At 42.5% G+C, this 20342-nt stretch overlaps 1 protein-coding gene across 2 annotated transcripts in view; it reads left to right on the plus strand.

Moving 5' to 3' along the window:
• Positions 1-20342, plus strand: part of spata7 (spermatogenesis associated 7) — a 101430-nt gene that overhangs the window by 20071 nt on the left and 61017 nt on the right. For both annotated transcript variants that reach the window (XM_041213833.1, XM_041213835.1), the window contains exons 2-3: positions 4763-4855; positions 10494-10541. In XM_041213833.1, the coding sequence (XP_041069767.1) occupies positions 4763-4855; positions 10494-10541 (141 nt within the window). The remainder of the gene's footprint in view (positions 1-4762; positions 4856-10493; positions 10542-20342) is intronic.

The raw sequence follows: 20342 nt of genomic DNA on the forward strand, positions 1-20342 counted from the left end.
TATTCTGTTTTCCCTTTCTTCATCAGTTTCTTGGTCATCCTTTGCTGGATTCTGAATTATTCCCAATCCTTAGGCTTACCACTTTTCCTAGCAACTTTATAAGCCACTTCCTTCGATCTAATGTAATCTTTAACTTCTTTTATTATCCATAGTTGATTCACCTTTCCAGTTGGGTTTTTGTGTCTTAGAGAAATGTGTGTTTGCTGTAAACCATGTAATACTTCTTTAAATACTAGCCATTGCCTGTCTACCATCAAATCTTTTAATGTATTTTCCCAATCCACCATAGCCAACTTGCCCCTCATACCTTCCTAAATTCCTTTGTTCAGATATAGGACCCTTTTTTCAGAATGAACTATATCACTTTCAAACTTAATATAAAACCCTATCATATTATGGTCACTATTTCTGAATGGCTGCTTTGCCGCAAGGCTATTGATTAGCCCTTTTTCATTAGATAATACTAAATCTAAAATAGCCTGATCCCTAGTTGGTTCCTGAACGTACTGCTGCAGAAACCCATCTCATAGACAATCCAGGAAGTCATCCTCCATACCATTAGTGCTAATTAGGTCCCACCTATTTCCATTATTTTTAAATACCTTAAAATCTTTTATGCTCTCCCCACCCCCACTAGAGCTTTACCTTGAGTGCCCTACCATCCATTCTTAATTAGCACATTCGTTTAGATAATATCACCAACTTTAACACCTATGTGTTCTTTTGTTCTATTGTTGTTGACATCTTTTGATGATCTGCTTCTATCACTGCTTGTTTGTCCCTACAACCACACCCCCCTCCACTTCTCTCTCTCTCTCTCTCTCTCTCCGCCCCCCCCACACACCTTAAACCAGCTTATATTTCAACTCTTTCTTGGACTCGAACTCAAGTTCTGTCGAAGGGTCATGAGGACTTGAAACGTCAACTCTTTTCTTCTCCGCCGATGCTGCCAGACCTGCTGAGTTTTTCCAGGTAATTCTGTTTTTGTTTTTGTTTTGGATTTCCAGCATCCGCAGTTTTTTTGTTTTTATCTAATTAGGTTTACCCAGTCTATATGTAAATTGAAGTCACCCATTATTACTGTATTAATCTTGTTAGATGCAGCTCTAATTTCCTGCTTTATACCATGCCCAACATTACCACTACTGTTTGTGGCCTGTAAACAAGTCCCACCAATATCTGCTGCCCCTTGCTGTTTCTTAGCTCCGCCAAACTGATTCTACATCTTGATCCTTCGATTTAAGATCCTCTCTCACTAATGTACTGATCTCGTCCCTTATTAACAGTGTTACCCCATCCCCTTTTTCTTTTTGCCTATCCTTCCTAAATGACAAATATCCCGAAATGTTCAGTTCCCAATCCTGGTCACACTAACTACGTCTCCGCAATGGCAATTAAATCCTACCCATTGACCTCTATTTGCCCTTCAAATCATCTACCTTGTTGCGAATGCTGTGTGCATTCAGATGGAGTGCCCTTAACTTTGTCTTTTTAGCATTATTCCACATTCTGACCATATTTGATGCTTGCTTTTGTTTCATCTGCCTTCTAATTTTGTTTACTACTTTTCTACTTCCTGTTACCAGTTTAGCTTCCCTCCAATCTGAGCTCCCTCTCAGGTTCCCATACTTTGCTTTATAATGCCTTTGTGATGCCTAGGAAGTTTTATAGGCCCAGATCTTCCGAGGAGCAGCAATGATCATCAGATTGCCACTCTGCTCGAATTTTCCCACGCCTTGACACAGTTCAACATTTCTTGCTGGGTCTTCCAAACCCAGTTTTACCAGAAATGCGGAATGCAGTGTCTCTCCAAGAACTCCATTGCAGCACTGTACAGTCGCGGGCAAGCAGGACATGCCCCCTTTTTATGGCTCTAGCTGCCATAAGGTAAGCTTAAACATCCGGCGTGAGTGTTAGTGAGTAGGTGAGTGGATGGGGTGGACGAGGTAAGTGGATAGTCAATGGTTGGATTGGTAAGTGGGTGGCGTGGCAGGTGGGGAAGGGGTAAGTAGGTGGGGAGTGGATAGGTGAATCAGAGGTTATTTTGTTCAGATTGTCAGGTGTCAGGAGGGGTGGTCAGGTTGGGGGCTAGTCAGGTCAAGTCAGAGGTGTGGTTGGGTGGTGTGGTAGTCAGGTTTGGTAGGGGGGTACCTGATGGTTGGGTGTGGGTATTAGAGTGGTTGGGAGGGATAGTTGGGTTGAGCTGGGGGAAGAATTGGAGGGTCGGGGGGATGGTCAGGGGTGTACTTCAGTCAGGGATAGTCTGGGAGTAGGGGTAGCTGGGGAGTTGGGGTCATAGTCGAGGATCAAAGGGGGAGTTGGGGGGGTGGGTGGAGTGACAGTGTGAGTGATTGGAGGGAATCAGGAGTTAGACTAGTGTTTTTCTGTCCAACATTTCCTAGGTAACTAATCAGAATCAGAGACATTCGCAGAGGGTCCAGGGAGTAGGAGAATTGCCCATCGAAAGTTCAAATCTTCCGGGCAATTCCCACAGCGGTAAGCATGTCAGTTCTTCCGCAGGGTCCCAACATCCATTGGGTTGCACATCCAATCTCCGACGACCCAGAAAATTTGGGCCATGTGTTAGCCATTTAGCACCAGATGTGGATAGACAACATAAAGCATTATTGAATTCTGCTCTTCTCGACTGTAACTTCTCTTCTCCACGACAAATTATCTTTTTGTAAACCTCTCTTTTCCCCTTTCCCTCCCCCACTCCTTCTACTATCAGCACCAACAAGTGCAAGTGTCATGAAGCTATTAATGTATATAATATTTTGGAAAATATTTTTCTTTTAAAAATGAGGTTTAGTCTGCAGGTATGTCTTAAGTGGATTAAAGCCAGCTAGTCTGGGTGCTTTGATATGTACTAGTTTTGATATGTAAGAGAGATAGTGTGCATTTGCATTTTTTGAATAGAGCATTCAAGAAATGGGGTGAAAACTTGACTCCTTTCTAGTAGATACCAAGCCATATGTTTATATTACTAACAAAATTGGTACAATGAATGGGGTTTCATCGTTAAAAGGGAAAGTTCAAAGAGACTGGTGAGACAATGAGAATTTGGATTCAATCAGTGGTGGTAGGTATAACTTCAGTAGTTTTCGGGTGTGCAGGGCAGAAGCAATGTAAGATCAAAAGGCAGTAGCAAGCCTCTAACTGGTTCCTCAGTGGAAAGAACCTCATTTTGAATTCGTAAGGTGAAAATGCTTTGCCTGGTGTCTGGTTAAGTCTATGGATTGCTGTTGCCTTAATGGAGATTAGTTTGGGAATTTGTTAAAAGTTATGATTGTAATAATTTGTAGCCATGTGTACATATATTTTAAGCTATGTAAATTAATAAAATGTTTCATTTAGTTTAATGTAAAACCTCAAGAACTAGTGGTCTGATTCCTGAGATTAGAGTCGCATCTCAAACATAACACTTAAAATTATTTGTTTTACCAATTGTTTAAAGTTTCCCTCTGGGATTTTTAAAATAATTCCGCTTTACCAACTGCATCTGTCATAACAGCAAGGAACTCATGGACTTCTTTGTTACTAAAATTGAGACCATCTTTTCAGCTGCCTCTGCTGCTTCCCTTCATTCACTTAGCCCACCAAGCCAAATTTCCCCTAAGATTCCCTCAGCCTTAACCCTGAACCCACATTTTTTTTTCCAGTTTCTTTCCTATCTTCCATCATGCTGTTTCTGTGTTTATCATGTCCAGGAGACCCACCTCTTGTTTCCTGAACTCTATTCCCACTAAACTGCTGACCACCCAACTTCCCTTTCTGACCCCCAATTTATATATTTTTTTATTTATTCTTTCATGGGATGTGGGCATCATTGCCAAGGCCAGCATTTGTTGCCCATCCCTAATTTCCCTTGAACTCAATGGCTTGCTAGGCCATTTCAGAGAACAGTTAAGAGTCAACCACTTTGCTGTGGGTCTGGAATCACATGTAGGCCAGACCAGGTAAGCATGGCAGATTTCCTTCCCTAAAGAGAATTAGTGAACCAGATGGGTTTTACAACAATCGATGAGAGTTTCATGGTCACCATTACTAACACTAGTATTATATTCCAGATTTTATTAATTGAATTTAAATTTCACCAGCTGCCGTGGTGGGATTTGAACCCATGTTCTCAGAGCAGTAGCCTGGGCCTCTGGATTGCTAGTCCAGTGACATTAGTACAAAGTACTGACCCCCTCCTCTTCAAATTGGTCATCATTACCCATCCATAACTCCTCTGTTCCTACAAAGTACCCCATCCCATCTCCAACATCCATTTCCTCTCCAAAGTCCTTAAATGTGTTGTCTCTTTGCCTCTCTCGCAACTCTATCTTTGAAACCTCCAAAAAGGTTTCTGCCACATCACAACACTGACACAGCCCTAATCAAAAAAACAAATGGCATCCCATGTGACTGCTGGTCATCTGCCCTTATCACCTTGTCAAATATTTGATATCGCTCTTGTAAAGTGCCATGGAACATTCTACTACATTAAAGATGCAATATAAATGCAGTTTTTGTTGCTCAGATAATTTGTGATCTAATTGAATGGCAGAGCATGCTCGTGGGCTGAATGTCCTACTCCTAAGTCTGTGTTCCTAAAGTAATTAAGGTGGAAAACCTGATGAAGTCTTATCCTTGAACCTTAAGAATAAATTAATGTTTAGGCACAATGCCTCAAATTTACTTGTAATCATTATTCCTGATTTTAAAAGCATTTCAGATTTGTTTTAGTATGTAATGCAATCGGTCTTTGTCCTTACAGCTTACAGTTCAGGTCCTTCCAGGAATTTGATGGACCCTTACTTAACACAGACTCATATGGCATCCCACTACAATAGAATCCTCTCTGCCAAAGGTAATGTCTCAAAAGATTATTATATAAAAGCTAATCAGCATGGTATGTTTCACTGTGTAGTATTGTGTAGTATTATACTTTGTTGTATGTCTCTATGCCCATTAGGAATTTCAAGCCCAAGAATGGCTGCAATATTATTCCTGTTTTAGCCAAATTTGCTGATATTTAGCTATAGATAGGCAACATAGATCAATTTCAAGTATCCTGTTATACCACTAGGTGGATCTTGTGTCCTTTGTGAGTCCTGTTTAGTTAATCACACTAGCAAATATAGTATGAGCAAAATGAACTAGGTAACTTTCTTCCTGTTATGAAAAATAGACTATTTTTACTAACCACATAATCTTTGTGATTACAAGCATTATCATTGTTTTCATATCTTCACAATGAGGTATTGGAATAGAAGGATCAGAGGCTGATTAACTGTGTGATAGTCCACAACATGAATGCTTCATCACAGAGATAAAAACAAAAAACTGCAGATGCTGGAAATCCAAAACAAAAACAGAAATACCTGGAAAAACTCAGCAGGTCTGGCAGCATCGGCGAAGAAGAACAAAGTTGACGTTTCGAGTCCTCATGACCTTCAACAGAACTAAGTAAAAATAGGAGAAGGGTGAAATATAAGCTGGTTTCAGGTGGGATGAGGGGGTGGAGGGTGTGGGGTGGGTTGGGTGGGGGGGGGGGAGTGGGGAGAGAGAAGGGGGTGGGGTGGTTGTAGGGACAAGCAAGCAGTGATAGGAGCAGATAATCAAATGATGTCACAGACAAAAGACCAAAGAAGTGTTGAAGGTGGTGATATTATCTAAAAGAATGTGCTAATTAAGAATGGATGGCAGGACACCCAAGGTACAGATAGCTCTAGTGGGGGTGGGGTGAAATAAGACTATAAGGGCATAAAAGGTATAGATTCAAAAATTATAGAAATAGGTGGGAAAAGAAAAATCCAAATAAATTATTGGAAAGAACAAAAGGGAGGGGGAAGAAATGGAAAGGGGGTGGGGATGGAGGAGGGAGTTCAAGATCTAAAGTTGTTGAACTCAATATTCAGTCCGGAAGGCTGTAAAGTGCCTAGTCGGAAGATGAGGTGCTGTTCCTCCAGTTTGCGTTGAGCTTCACTGGAACAATGCAGCAAGCCAAGGACAGACATGTAGGCAAGAGAGCAGGGTGGAGTGTTAAAATGGCAAGCGACAGGGAGGTCTGGGTCATTCTTGCGACAGACCGAAGGTGTTCTGCAAAGCGGTCGCCCAGTTTGGTCTGTCCAATGTAGAGGAGACCGCATTGGGAGCAACGAATGCAGTAGACTAAATTGGGGGAAATGCAAGTGAAATGCTGCTTCACTTGAAAGGAGTGTTTGGGCCCTTGGTGAGGAGAGAGGAAGTGAAGGGGCAGGTGTTGCATCTTTTGCATGGTCATGGAGTGGTGCCATAGGAGGGGGCTGAGGAGTAGCAGGTGATGGAGGAGTGGACCAGGGTGGCCCGGAGGGAACGATCCCTATGGAATGCTGTCAGGGGGGGTGAAGGGAAGATGTGTTTGGTGGTGGCATCATGCTGGAGTTGGCGGAAATGGCGGAGGATGACCTTTGAATGCGGAGGCTGGTGGGGTAATAAGTGAGGTCAAGGGGGACCCTATCATGTTTCTGGGAGGGAGGAGAAGGCATGAGGGCAGATGCGCGGGAGATGGGCCGGACACGGTTGAGGACCCTGTCAATGACCGTGGGTGGAAAACCTTGGTTAAGGAAGAAGGAGGACATGTCAGAGGAAATGTTTTTGAAGGTAGCATCATCAGAACAGATGCAACGGAGGCGAAGGAACTGAGAGAATGGGATGGAGTCCTTACAGGAAGCGGGGTGTGAGGAGCTGTAGTCGAGGTAGCTGTGGGAGTCGGTAGGCTTGTAATGGATATTGGTGGACAGTCTATCATCAGAAATTGAGACAGAGAGGTCAAGGAAGGGAAGGGAAGTGTCAGAGATGGACCATGTGAAATTGATGGAGGGGTGGAGATTGGAAGTAAAATTAATAAATTTTTCCAGGTCCCGATGAGAGCATTTCCCTGGCCCCAACCGCCTCCTCTTCACCATGGATGTCCAATCCCTCTACACCTCCATCCCCCACCAGGATGGTCTGAGGGCTCTTAGCTTCTTCCTCGAACAGAGGCCCACACAACCCCCATCCACCACTACTCTCCTCTGTCTGGCTGAACATGTTCTCACACTGAACAATTTCTCCTTTAACTCCTCTCACTTCCTCCAAATAAAAGGTGTGGCTATGGGTACCTGCATGGGCTCCAGCTATGCCTGTCTCTTTATGGGGTATGTGGAACATTCCTTGTTCCAGTCCTACCCCGGCCACCTCCCACAACTCTTTCTCCGGTACATCGATGATTACTTCGGTGCTGTTTCATGCTCTCGTCGGTACCTGGAAAAATTTATTAATTTTGCTTCCAATCTCCACCCCTCCATCATTTTCACATGGTCCATCTCTGACACTTCCCTTCCCTTCCTTGACCTCTCTGTCTCAATTTCTGGTGATAGACTGTCCACCAATATCCATTACAAGCCTACCAACTCCCACAGCTACCTCGACTACAGCTCCTCACACCCTGCTTCCTGTAAGGACTCCATCCCATTCTCTCAGTTCCTTCACCTCCTTAGCATCTGTTCTGATGATGCTACCTTCAAAAACAGTTCCTCTGACATGTCCTCCTTCTTCCTTAACCGAGGTTTTCCACCCACGGTCGTTGACAGGGTCCTCAACCGTGTCCGGCCCATCTCCCGCGCATCTGCCCTCACGCCTTCTCCTCCCTCCCAGAAACATGATAGGGTCCCCCTTGTCCTCACTTATCACCCCACCAGCCTCCACCATTTCCGCCAACTCCAGCATGATGCCATCACCAAACACATCTTCCTTTCAACCCCCCCCCCACCAGCGGCATTCCGTAGGGATCACTCCCTCCAGGACCCTGGTCCACTCCTCCATCACCCCCTACTCTTCAACCCCCACTTACGGCACCTCCCCATGCATATGCAAAATGTGCAAACACCTGCCCCTTCACTTCCTCTCTCCTCACCGTCCAAGGGCCCAAACACTCCTTTCAAGTGAAGCAGCATTTCACTTGCATTTCCCCCAACTTAGTCTACTGCATTCGTTGCTCCCAATGTGGTCTCCTCTACATTGGACAGACCAAATGCAGACTGGTCGACCGCTTTGCAGAACACCTTCGGTCTATCCGCAAGAATGACCCAGACCTCCCTGTCGCTTAACATTTTAACACTCCACCCTGCTCTCTTGCCCACATGTCTGTCCTTGGCTTGCTGCATTGTTCCAGTGAAGCTCAGCGCAAACTGGAGGAACAGCACCTCATCTTCCAACTAGGCAATTTACAGCCTTCCGGACTGAATATTGAGTTCAACAACTCTAGATCTTGAACTCCCTCCTCCATCCCCACCCCTTTCCATTTCTTCCCCCTCCCTTTTGTTCTTTCCAATAATTTATTTGGATTTTTCTTTTCCCACCTATTTCCATAATTTTTAAATCTATACCTTTTATGCCCTTTTAGTCTTATTTCACCCCACCCCCACTAGAGCTATCTGTACCTTGGGTGTCCTGCCATCCATTCTTAATTAGCACATTCTTTTAGATAATATCACCACCTTCAACACCTCTTTGTTCTTTTGTTTGTGACATCTTTTGATTATCTGCTCCTATCACTGCTTGCTTGTCCCTACAACCACCACCCCCCCCATCACTTCCGCTCCCCCGCCCCCCGCCCTTAAACCAGCTTATATTTCACCCCTCTCCTATTTTTACTTAGTTCTGTTGAAGGGTCATGAGGACTCGAAACGTCAACTTTGTTCATCTCTGCCGATGCTGCCAGACCTGCTGAGTTTTTCCAGGTATTTCTGTTTTTGTTATGAATGCTTCATCCATGGTTGTAACCATCTTGATATTAGCTGATAGGGTGCTTGGTTAAACAGTGGGAGGGTTTACTGTCTCACACAAACTCGCACTATCCACACCCATCAGAGGGGTCATCTCATTTGATGCCAACCTAGAATTCAGATTTGGAGATCCAATCTTCACTCAAGTTTGGAGTTAGATTCAAACCCTGCACCTTCTAATTCAGAGGCTGCCAATAATGCTGTCAATAAGCCAAAGATTGTAATATCGGTTACATGATTTTATGACAGAAACCTGTATGTGATAACGTGACATTGTTGCCATCTCTCCCGTCTATTGCAGTGTTAAAAGAAAATTTTGTGGGAATTCTATAAATTAAGTGAGATACCAATTATGTGCCACTGATATTACAGAATGCTTCCAAGCATCACAATTTATTTTGCAGATAGGTACTTGAACTTGAAACTTAAGCCTTAACTCTTATCTACAGGGAAATCAGAAATAAGAAAGAGTAAATGGTAGAAATACTCAGCGTCTATGGAGAGAGAAACAAAATTAATGCTGTTATACTCCAGAAAGTTAGGTGGCGAAGGATAGACTTGAAACCTCATCATTATACACTTTTTTATAAGCAATTATTCACAGAGATACACATTACAAACATCCACCTCCTCAGCCAACAGCTACAGTTTCAGTCTCTTCCAATATATTCTTTCACGGAATGTGGGCATCACTGGCAAGTCCAGCATTTGTTGCTCATCCCTAACTGCCCCTGAACTGAATATCTTTCTAGGCTATTTCAGAGGGCATTTAAGAGTCAACCACATTGCTGTGGGTCTGGAATCAAAATAGCCGGATCGGGTAAGCATGGCGATTTCCTTTCCCAAAGGGTATTAATGAATCAGATGGGCTTTTACAAAAATCAATGATAGTTGTCATGGTCACCATTACTGAGACTAGCTTTATATTTCTGATTTATGAATTGAACTAAAAAATCCAGCAGCTGGTGTGGTGAGATTTGAACCCACGTGCCCAGAACATTACCCTCGGCTTCTGGATTACCAGATCAGTGACATCATCACCACGCCACCCCTGTTCCTAATTATTGAAATACAAATGAATCCTCAATTAATGTCCACCACCTGTACACAGTTAAACACAATTAACAAATGTTTCTGGTCAATGACCTACCTCTGGACTGGCAAAGCTTAGGGATGCACATTCTGAAATTGTTGAATTCAGTGTTGAATTCAAGAGGTTGTAAAGTGCCTAATCAAAAGATTAAGTGCTGTTCCTTGAAATTTATTGAAATTGTGTATGAGAAGAGCAGAATTTCCTCAAAGTGTACATTCCTGGAAGAGAAATGACAATGAATTGTACACTAATACAAAAGTAAAATATCGCTGATGCTGACTGGAAATCTGAAATAAAGAGAGAAAATGGTGGAAATACTCATCAGGTCAGGCATCTGTGGAGAGCGAAATCCATTTTAATCATCTCTGCTGTATGAAAGTGAAGCTAGATTAGCACATGTAAAATAAAGGAATAGACAGATATGCCAATAGAGATAAATGAGGAGGGATGAAAGGAGGCTTGTGTAGGTGGAGGATAAATGGTGGCATAGAACAGTTAGGCTGAATGGCCTGTTTCTGTGCAGTAGATTCTGTCATTCTAAGTTTTTATTACTGAAAATTATCAGATCTCTTTTAAAAGTTAATTGTAATTTTTTATTCTTTCAGCTTCAGTGGATTGTTCTGTTCCAAAAAGCATGCTGTTAAGTGTAAAATGTAAGTAATTTATTGTAAGTGATCAAGGAAAAATATGACAAAATAAACCCACAAATATTTCCATTGAAAACGGTAGAATCAAAAAATTAGGCACCACAGAAGGCGGCCATTTATTTGGTGCATCATGCCTTTGCCAATACTATTAAAGAGCAGTACAATTTGTCCTAATTTTCCCATGACATTTAAAAATTTTCATTGTGAAATATCTATCCATTTCAATTTTGAAAGTCTATGGATCTATTTTCATCATTATTTCTGGTAGAGCACTCCATGTACTAATGACTGCATTTAAAGAAATGTTCTAAATTCTTACTTTGCTCTATTGATGAATTTATGCTCTATGATTACTGCACCACCAAACAGTAGAAATAATTTTCCTTGATTTATCTCACCATAATTTCTTATCCATCTGAACATCACTATCAGCTATCCTCTCATCTTTCTGTAGCGTTATGGGAGTAGGAGTAATGAGTAGTGTAAGAGAGTCCCAGTTTCTCCAGCCTATCTTCATAGATACAGTCTCCCATCCCTGCAATCATCTTGGTGAACCTCTGTTGCACCCTTCCTATGACTATGGCATCTTGCACAAAGTAAGACACCAAACATGGATTCATAAGAACAAAAGAAATAGGAGTAGGACCAGATCATACAGCCTATCAAGCCTGCCCTGTCATTCAGTATGATCATAGCTGATCTTCGGCCTCGGCTCCACTTTCCCGCCCCCTTCCCACATCCCTTGATTCCCAGAGAGGCCAAAAATAAATCTGTCTATCTCTGCCTTAAATATATTCAACAATGGAACATCTACAACTTTCTGGGTACCAATCCATGCTGGCTATCCATAATAAATCCACATCTTTCTGGATGATTACCAAATTTATCCCCTATTTAAGGCCTCCAAAAGTTTATCCACCACTGATTTTATGCTCGATGTTCTGTATTTTTGCATGGTTTATCCTTTTCTCTGTTTTTGAACAGAGGTGTTGAATGCCAACCTTTCAGTAATCTGCCACAACCAAGGATATTCGAAAAAACGTGGTCAGATTTTTGCTATTTCCTCTCTGACACAGCATTCATGCCTTCAGAAATAAAAACAGAAAATTTGGAAATACTCTGCAAGTCAGGCAGCATGCTGTTAAGTGTAAAATGTAAGTAATTCATTTATTTTAAGTGAAATCCAGAAAAGAGAAACAGTGGTCATGTTTAGGGTTGATGACTTTTCATCAGAACTAAGTTAGAACCGCCTGCAAATTTATAGCTATCTCGTTTCATCGTTCCACCTTTTTTTGTATTTTTTCATGCCCATGATCATACTCATCTGTAAAAACTGAGCTAAGTTTCATTTGAATTTGTCATTCCTTCATTCTTCTATTTCATCTTCAAACTGCCCTACTCTTTTCTTAACCATTCCTTTACATTTTATGTTCATAAAATTCATCACTATCTTCATTTTACCTGCCAATCTTTAGCCTGCCTTAGCTTTCCTAATTCCCTAGCTTTCCCTCCATATCTACTGTTGCTTGAATTTCATTTGTATTATTAGTCCCAGGGTTGATTCTGTATTAATTGTATTCAGGTGGTGGGCATTAACTGGGGATTCGCCTGTGCTCATATAGCCAAGTGGTTATGGTATTGGGCTTGTAACCCCAAGATCAAGAGTTCAAATCTCACAATGGCAAACTATGAAACAATGTAACTTCATCTGAAACAGATGGAAACAGGTTTACTCAAAAGAGTATCAAGAGTTCAAATCTCACAATGGCAAACTATGAAACAATGTAACTTCATCTGAAACAGATGGAAACAGGTTTACTCAAAAGAGTATCAAGAGTTCAAATCTCACAATGGCAAACTATGAAACAATGTAACTTCATCTGAAACAGATGGAAACGGGTTTGTACTCGAAAGAGTTACATTGAACATGGTGATATTTACTTGGCCTAAATAGCCAAGTGGTTATGGTACTGGGTTTGTAACTCCAAGATCAAGAGTTCAAATCTCACAATGGCAAACTATGAAACAATGTAACTTCTTCAGCTAACAGCATACTCGAAAGAGGTTTCAGCTAACAGCATCAAGAGTTCAAATCTCACAATGGCAAACTATGAAACAATGCAACTTCATCTGAAACAGATGGAAACAGGTTTACTCAAAAGAGTATCAAGAGTTCAAATCTCACAATGGCAAACTATGAAACAATGTAACTTCATCTGAATAGGAGCAGATGGAAACATGTTTGTACTCAAAAGAGTTATATAGGAATAGGCTAAAACTGAGATTGTTGGTTTGGAAATGTATGATATGCAAAGTGTGTCTCTGTAAATAAAATTTTGTAAGTGTATATGCCCAGATCTTCCAGTGTCCAGATTGTTGGAGACCAGACATACCACTAAAATGCGCTTCTGGACTCTGTGGAAATTCCGACACACTGACTCCATGGGAATTGCCCAGGAAGTTTGAACTTTCAATGGGCAATTCTCCTGCTCCCTTGGACCCTCCGAAAATGTCTTTGGCTCTGAGTTAGAGCCAGAGACTTTGGACGGTTGCGACTTGCTTAACTGGATAGTTACCCCGGAAATGTTCGACAGAAAAATCCTAGTCTAACTCCTGGATAATTATACAACTCATATCCTCACTTCCCCTCTGACTACCCCCCCAACCCTCTGACTCTCCCCCAGGACCACTGATTTCCCCCCCCACCACCCAACCTGATCTGACCAGCCCCCACTACCAGACTCCCCACCCTCCCAATTAGTCCCCAACCAGAGTTGACTAACCACCGATCCACTCACCCATCCTGCCCGCCTTCCTCCCTGCCCACCTGCACATTCATCCATTCGCCCATTTCTCACCCATTTACCCATACACTTATTCACTAACACAGAGGCTGTTTAAATGTCCCAATGCTTTTCAGTATGTTAGTGAACACTTACCAGAATGCCCCCCCACCCCAACAATCTAGTGCTACGAGGAAGCAGTTCGATGGAAGACCGCTCTGCATTTCTGAAGAAGCTGAGATCGAAAGACTCAGACAGAGATGCAGAACAGAGTCATGGCGCAGAAAAGTAGGAGCGGAGCAGCAATCCAACAGTGATTGCTGATCCTCAGAAGATTCGGGCCGTTAAGACCAGGCTCCACTTCTATCCTTCACTGCCTGGCTTTCTGAGTTAGAATACCTAATTCTGTTGTTATGCTTGTTCAGTTCTCATTTTAATTTCTTTACTCATCCAAGGAACTCTAGCTTTTGACGCACCACCATTACTTTTTATGGGAATGTAACTAGACTGCATTGTAATCATCTTGTGCTTGAATGTTTCATTTTGTTTGTTTACTGCCATTTTTGTCAGTTTTTCTTTCGAGTTTGTGTGCTAGATACTGTTTTATTTAATTGAAGTTGACAGCCCAAATCATCCAATGGCAAGAGCACTGAATGTTGAGACGCTCACCGCTGTTGCACATCAGGATTCAGAGGAAGTCTTGACCTGTGCACACGCACGTTATTTACCTAGAAAGTTTAAACTTCCAATGGGTAGAATTACACTGCCCGATCCTGAGAATGTCTCTGACGCTGACCTGAGTTTCAGAGACTTGAGCTAGATGCACTACACTTACCGAGATATTTACCCCATTCTTCTCCCACTGTTAACCTCAAGCATGACACAGTGATTAATATTGGGAGCCGCATCTGGAAGAAAAACAACCCCCCAAAACCCCCTTCCCAGCAAAGCTCATTCTTGCACCCCCGACTATGCACATCCCTTCTCCCACACCCCAGACAGTGGCTCACCCTATTCAACCTCTCAATTATGCTCACCTCTCAAACCCTCTCCCAACAATGCTCACCCCTCCACTCAAACCCTTCCCGACAATGCCCACTCCCTTCAAACCCTTCCCGACAATGTCCATTCCCTTCAAACCCTTCCCAACAATGCCCGCAGCCCTCACCTCATTCTTTGACAATGCTAAATACCCCTATCTCAACCCCCACTTACCCTTCCCATAAGACCATAAGACATAGGAGCAGAAATTAGGCCATTCAGGCCATCGAGTCTGCTCCGCCATTCAATCATGGCTGATAAGTTTCTCAACCCCATTCTCCCGCCTTCTCCCCGTAACCTTTGATCCCCTTACCAATCAAGAACCTATCTATCTCAGTCTTAAATACCCTCAATGACCTGGCCTCCACAGCCTTCTGTGGCAATGAATTCCATAGATTCATCACTCTCTGGCTAAAGAAGCTTCTCCTCATCTCTGTTCTAAAAGGTCTTCCCTTTACTCTGAGGTTGTGCCCTCGGGTCCTAGTCTCTCCTACTAATGGAAACATCTTCCCAAGGTCCACTCTATCCAGGCCTTTCAGTATTCTGTAAGTTTCAATCAGATCCCCCCTCATCCTTCTAAACTCCACTGAGTATAGACCCAGAGTCTTCAAACGTTCCTCATATGTTAAGCCTTTCATTCCTGGGATCATTCTTGTGAACCTCCTCTGGACCCTCTCCAGGGCCAGCACATCCTTCCTGAGATACGGGACTCAAAATTGCTCATGATATTTTAAACGTGGTCTGACCAGAGCCTTATAAAGCCTCAGCAGTACATCCCTGCTTTTATATTCTAGTCCTCTCAAAATAAATGCCAACATTGCATTTGCCTTCCAAACTACCACGTCAACCTGCAAGTTAACCTTAAGAGAATCCTGGACTAGGACTCCCAAGTCCCTTGGCACTCCAGATTTCTGAATTCTCTCCCCATTTAGAAAATAGTCTAAGTCTCTATTCTTCCTACCAAAGTGCATGACCTCACACTTCCCCACGTTATATTCCATCTGCCACTTCTTTGCCCATTCTCCTAACCTGTCCAAATCCTTCTGCAGCCTCCCCGCCTCCTCAATACTACCTGTCCCTCCATCTATCTTTGTATCATCTGCAAACTTAGCCAGGATGCCCTCAGTTCCTTCATCTAGATCATTAATGTATAAAGTGAAAAGTTGTGGTCCCAACACTGACTGCTGCGGAACTCCACTAGTCTCCAGCCGCCATCCTGAGAAGGACCCCCTTATCCCCACTCTCTGCCTCCTGCCAGACAGCCAATCTTCTATCCATGCTAGTACCTTGCCTCAAACACCATGGGCTCTTATCTTACTGAGCAGCCTCCTGTGCGGCACCTTGTCAAAGGCCTTCTGGAAGTCCAAGTAGATAACATCCATTGGCTCTCCTTTTGTCTAACCTACTCATTACCTCCTTAAATAATTCTAACAGATTTGTCAGGCATGACCTCCCCTTGATGAAACCATGCTGACTTTGCCCTATTTTACCATGCACTTCCAAGTATTCTGAAATCTCATCCTTAATAATGGACTCTAAAATCTTACCAACGACCGAGGTCAGACTAATCGGCCTGTAATTTCCCGTCTTTTGCCTCACTCCCTTCTTAAACAGGGGGGGTTACATTAGCGATTCCCTCCCCATTCTATCATCCCCACCCCAGCACCCACCACCACCTTGTAAGAATAATTAAAAATCTTAAACATTAGAATTATTTTTAAACTTAGAAAATCAACAGGTGTTCAATATATCAGTAATAAAGCTGAGATCCCCCTTTATTGAACATTTAATGATTTAGCATTCGTCAATGTTTGAGATAAAAATTACAAAAATTTTGACTGACCTTGCCCTAAATTTGACGGTCTCCTGATGACATACAGCAGTAAATACACTCCTCCTGTGTGGTTTTGTATTATTGATGGTGTTAGTTAAATGAGGTTAATCAGCCCTCGCTGCCCCAGGCTAGGAAAGGTCAAACTAGCCAGGGTTAATATTTCTGGTTGTAGTTGAGTAACTTCTGCTGAAAAGTGCACATCAAGTAGAGAGGCTGACCCATTAGGAATAGCTATTTGAATGCTATGCCAAGAGGCAGCTCAAGCCTATGGAATGAACCATACCTCAACATGTTCATGTCTTCTAAGGACAAGAGGTGCAAATTGGGCAATGCAAAAAATTCAGTTAAAAGATGGGTCTGCAGTTGTTTTTGCATGTTTTTAAAATATTTTTGATTTAGGTTTGGTTTATTTAATTGTGAATCTAATCTAACATGAGGCACTTGGGGAAAATAACAAAAATACTTCTACGGCTGCGTTGCAGCAATTATATATCAAAACAAAAGTTAAGTGCATTGAAGATGATAATACTTTATGGTTTTTATTTTATAAACTATCCTGTTTTCCCCATCATTTGCATTAGTTACTTGCCTTCGCTCTTACTTCAGATAAGTGAACTGCAAACTGGCCCACCATGTTCCAATATAATTGCTTATTTCTTTAGCTATGTCAGTGAACCTTCTTAAGTTACTCACGGTTGAGCTGAGATAATTTGTGAAACTCTTTGCATTAGCCTGCACTAGTGGACAAATGTGCAGTATAAAATTTTCAAATCCTGTCCTTATTGAAGTGAAGTTTAATAGTGAATTTCAATGCCTCAGGACAGCAGTTGAGATTTTATAATCATTTCACACTAAAGTTTGTACAATTGCATCTCAATGAGACAGACTCTGTTTTTTGTTTATGTTGAACATGTTTTCAAACCCAGAAAACAGAACTATTTTTTTTCAAATGTTATTCCATCACCAACAATCTGACCATAAAGATTTTCAATAAAAAATAGCAGATTAACTTTTCTGCAAACCCAATAGGGCCACTATTTTATTGCTAGTTATGTTAAATAAACAATGTGTTCCTGCCTACTTGTATCTTGAATCAGTTCCCAGAGAACAATGCTTGGAATTCCAGTTGACTCCAGTGTTAGGAAATCTAGGAGTTTTAAAAGATTCACAAAGGGAAATAACATGACACTGCAGAAGAATAAAAGTATATCACATTTTCGTTAATCAGAAATGTGTTATGTTTACAATTACTACATGAACTTTACCAATTCAAGATGGCAGCTTTATCACCATCTTCTCGAGCGCAATTAAGGATGGGCAATAAATGCTGGTTTTGCCAGTGACACACTCATCTAACATCTGCTTAGAATTGCCCTAAATGTTAGTTGTTATGAGACTTTAAACAAATCAGACTTGACATATAATAGTTAATATTAGATGTAGACCATCATGCTTTTATATTCTATTTGCAATCAGGACATATCTGTCTTAATCTTTGTCATTGCTACATAACCTGCATTTCCTTCCTGTCCAACTGCATGTAGATTTTGGCCACTTTAGACTTGAGCCCATTACTTATATCCCCCTTTTGTTCTGTCCTTTTTACCCCTCTCGGGCCATTCTTTCTTGTCTCCTCCCTTTCTTGACAACTAGTCATTCCATCTTTCATTCCTCTCCAGAAATCCCTAACCCTACTGATTGTTATTTCTCTACCTATCCTTTGGCCATTGTGCCAGCCTTAAATTCCTTTTGGGTAAGCCCACAACTCACCTCTTGTTTCTGATTTCACTGCTGCCTTATCTATCTTGTTTGTCACCACCCTGCTGACTTTGCCTTTTCACTTGACCTCTCTATTTCCGTTATCTCAATCAAAGACAAGGCTATTTTTAATTGTTTCCTTGTATCACTCACCACTCATTCCCTTTTCCCTTCCAATCCCACTTTCTTCTTTGTCTACTCCTGAAACAGTTCTTCCCTAAGCCACTTACAACTCCAATTTCAAACTCCCTATTGGCTTGCCTTTAGCGCTGTATTTCCGTCAATACTTATTCAGCCGTTGATCTGCTCAAGTGCTCCCTCACCTCTGATGTTGATGCGTCTTTACCTCCAGTAAAACCCTTATTCTTTCCCACCCTGGATATTCATTGGTACAACCCCCTCCATGTTTACTTCAAATTCTAGGGGCTTGGTCTTGAATGCATCTGGTAAACAGCTAGTATGGTCACCAGATCTGGCTGAACCACATAAAACACTATTGGGCCCAGCTGTCATCTACCAAAACACCTCATTATTCCAGGATCATCCTGGAATGCAAATGTAACCCCCAGCTTCTTTCTACACTATCAGCTTTCTCTTTAAATCCATTTCCCCTGCACCTTCCATCCTGACCTTCAACAACAAGAGCAAGGTGCTTGTGGATTTCTTTGCCACTATGATTGAAACCACTCATTCAGCTGCCTTTGCCACATCCATCCTTTACCCTTTCCCACCAAGTCAAACTTGCCGAAAAAGCCACAAATGACTTTATCATTCATCACATCTCTGCTACCTTTGAAATAGTTGACCACACTATCCTCTTCAATGTCTCTCCTCCATTGTTCAGATGATTAGGACTGTCACAACATTTTTCTACTATAACCTATCCAATTGTAGTTATTGAATATCCTGAAATACTTTGTTCCCTCTTCCCTTGCTGTTATTTTTGGAACTTCTCAAAGATTTATCTTTGGCACCTCCCTATTCCTCATCTATTTGCTGCTTCTCAACAACATCATGTGAAGACATGGGGCTGAATTTTCAGTTCCCGCCAATTAAGGTGGTTAAAGAGCTTGTTGAAAGCTTGTTAATAGGCGGCTGTGCTTTTCACAGGATGTATGCGCTGTCTGGAACAGCTGACTGGAGGTGGACAAAGAGTGGGGAGCCAGTCATATAACTGGGATATATTGAAAGGATGAGCAGCATTAAGGGGTCTCGACCACTGGGGGACAGGTGCCATTTACTCAGTGCAGACGACTGGGAGAGAAGGCAGTATGCACGTGGGTAGCGCAGGGGTTGTCACCATGTTGTTATCACAGAGGCATGAGAAGAGAGGGAAAGGCTGGCAAGCGAAGTTGAGGTGGTGTGACACCTGACCCACAGGGAAGAATGCAGCTGGATATAGGGGCATAACTCTCAGAATTTGGGTGCACTGGTGATGAGGGGCTACACCTTCTGCAGGAAGGTTGGAGTATCAGTTGTCAGTACAGCAGAGGAGAGGGACGAGGGGCAGGGAGGACACAGAGTTGTGATGTCCAGCGGTCTGATGCCAGTACCATTTTATATAGAATCGGCCCGAGTTGGTTGGTGTGAGAGCAGTGGCTTGAGCATGGGGCTGAGCAGAAGACCCAACTTGGACTTGGTGACACAGAGAGACACACAGAAGACCATGGTCAAATGAGGGAGAGGGAGCTGCTAGTAATCTGAGTCAGAGGTCTATAGCACAGAAAAAGGACCTTTGGCCCATCAAGCCTGTGCCGGCCAAACAAGCACCTAATTATTCTAATCCCATTTTCTAGCACTAGGCCCATAGACTTGCATGCCATGGCATTGCGTGTGCACATCCAAATATTTCTTAAATGTTATGAGGGTTTCTGCCTCTACCACCCTTTCAGTCAGTGAGTTCCAGATTCCCACCACCCTCTGGGTGAAAAATTCTTCCTCACATCCCCTCTAAACCTCCTGCCCCTTATCTTAAATCTATGACCCTAGTTATTGATCCCTCCACCAAGGGGAAAAGTTCCTTCCTGTCTACCCTATCTATGCCCCTCATAATTTTATACACCTCAATCATGTCCCCCCTCAATCTCCTCTGCTCCAAGGAAAATAACCCCAGTCTATCCAATCTCTCCTCATAACTAAAACTCTCCAGCCCAGGCAGCATCCTGGTAAATCTCCCCAACCTCTCCTCATAACTAAAACTCTCCAGCCCAAGCAGCATCCTGGTACATCTCCCCTGCACACTCTCTGATTCAATCACATCTTTCCTATAATGCAGATTCCAGAACTGCACACAATACTCTAGCTGTGGCCTAACCAGCGTCTTATACAGTTCCAGCATAACCTCCCTGCTCTTATATTTTATGCCTCGGTTAATAAAGGCAAGTATCCCAT

This window comes from Carcharodon carcharias, chromosome 20, assembly GCF_017639515.1.
Source record: "Carcharodon carcharias isolate sCarCar2 chromosome 20, sCarCar2.pri, whole genome shotgun sequence".
In the NCBI taxonomy this organism is placed as follows: domain Eukaryota; kingdom Metazoa; phylum Chordata; class Chondrichthyes; order Lamniformes; family Lamnidae; genus Carcharodon; species Carcharodon carcharias.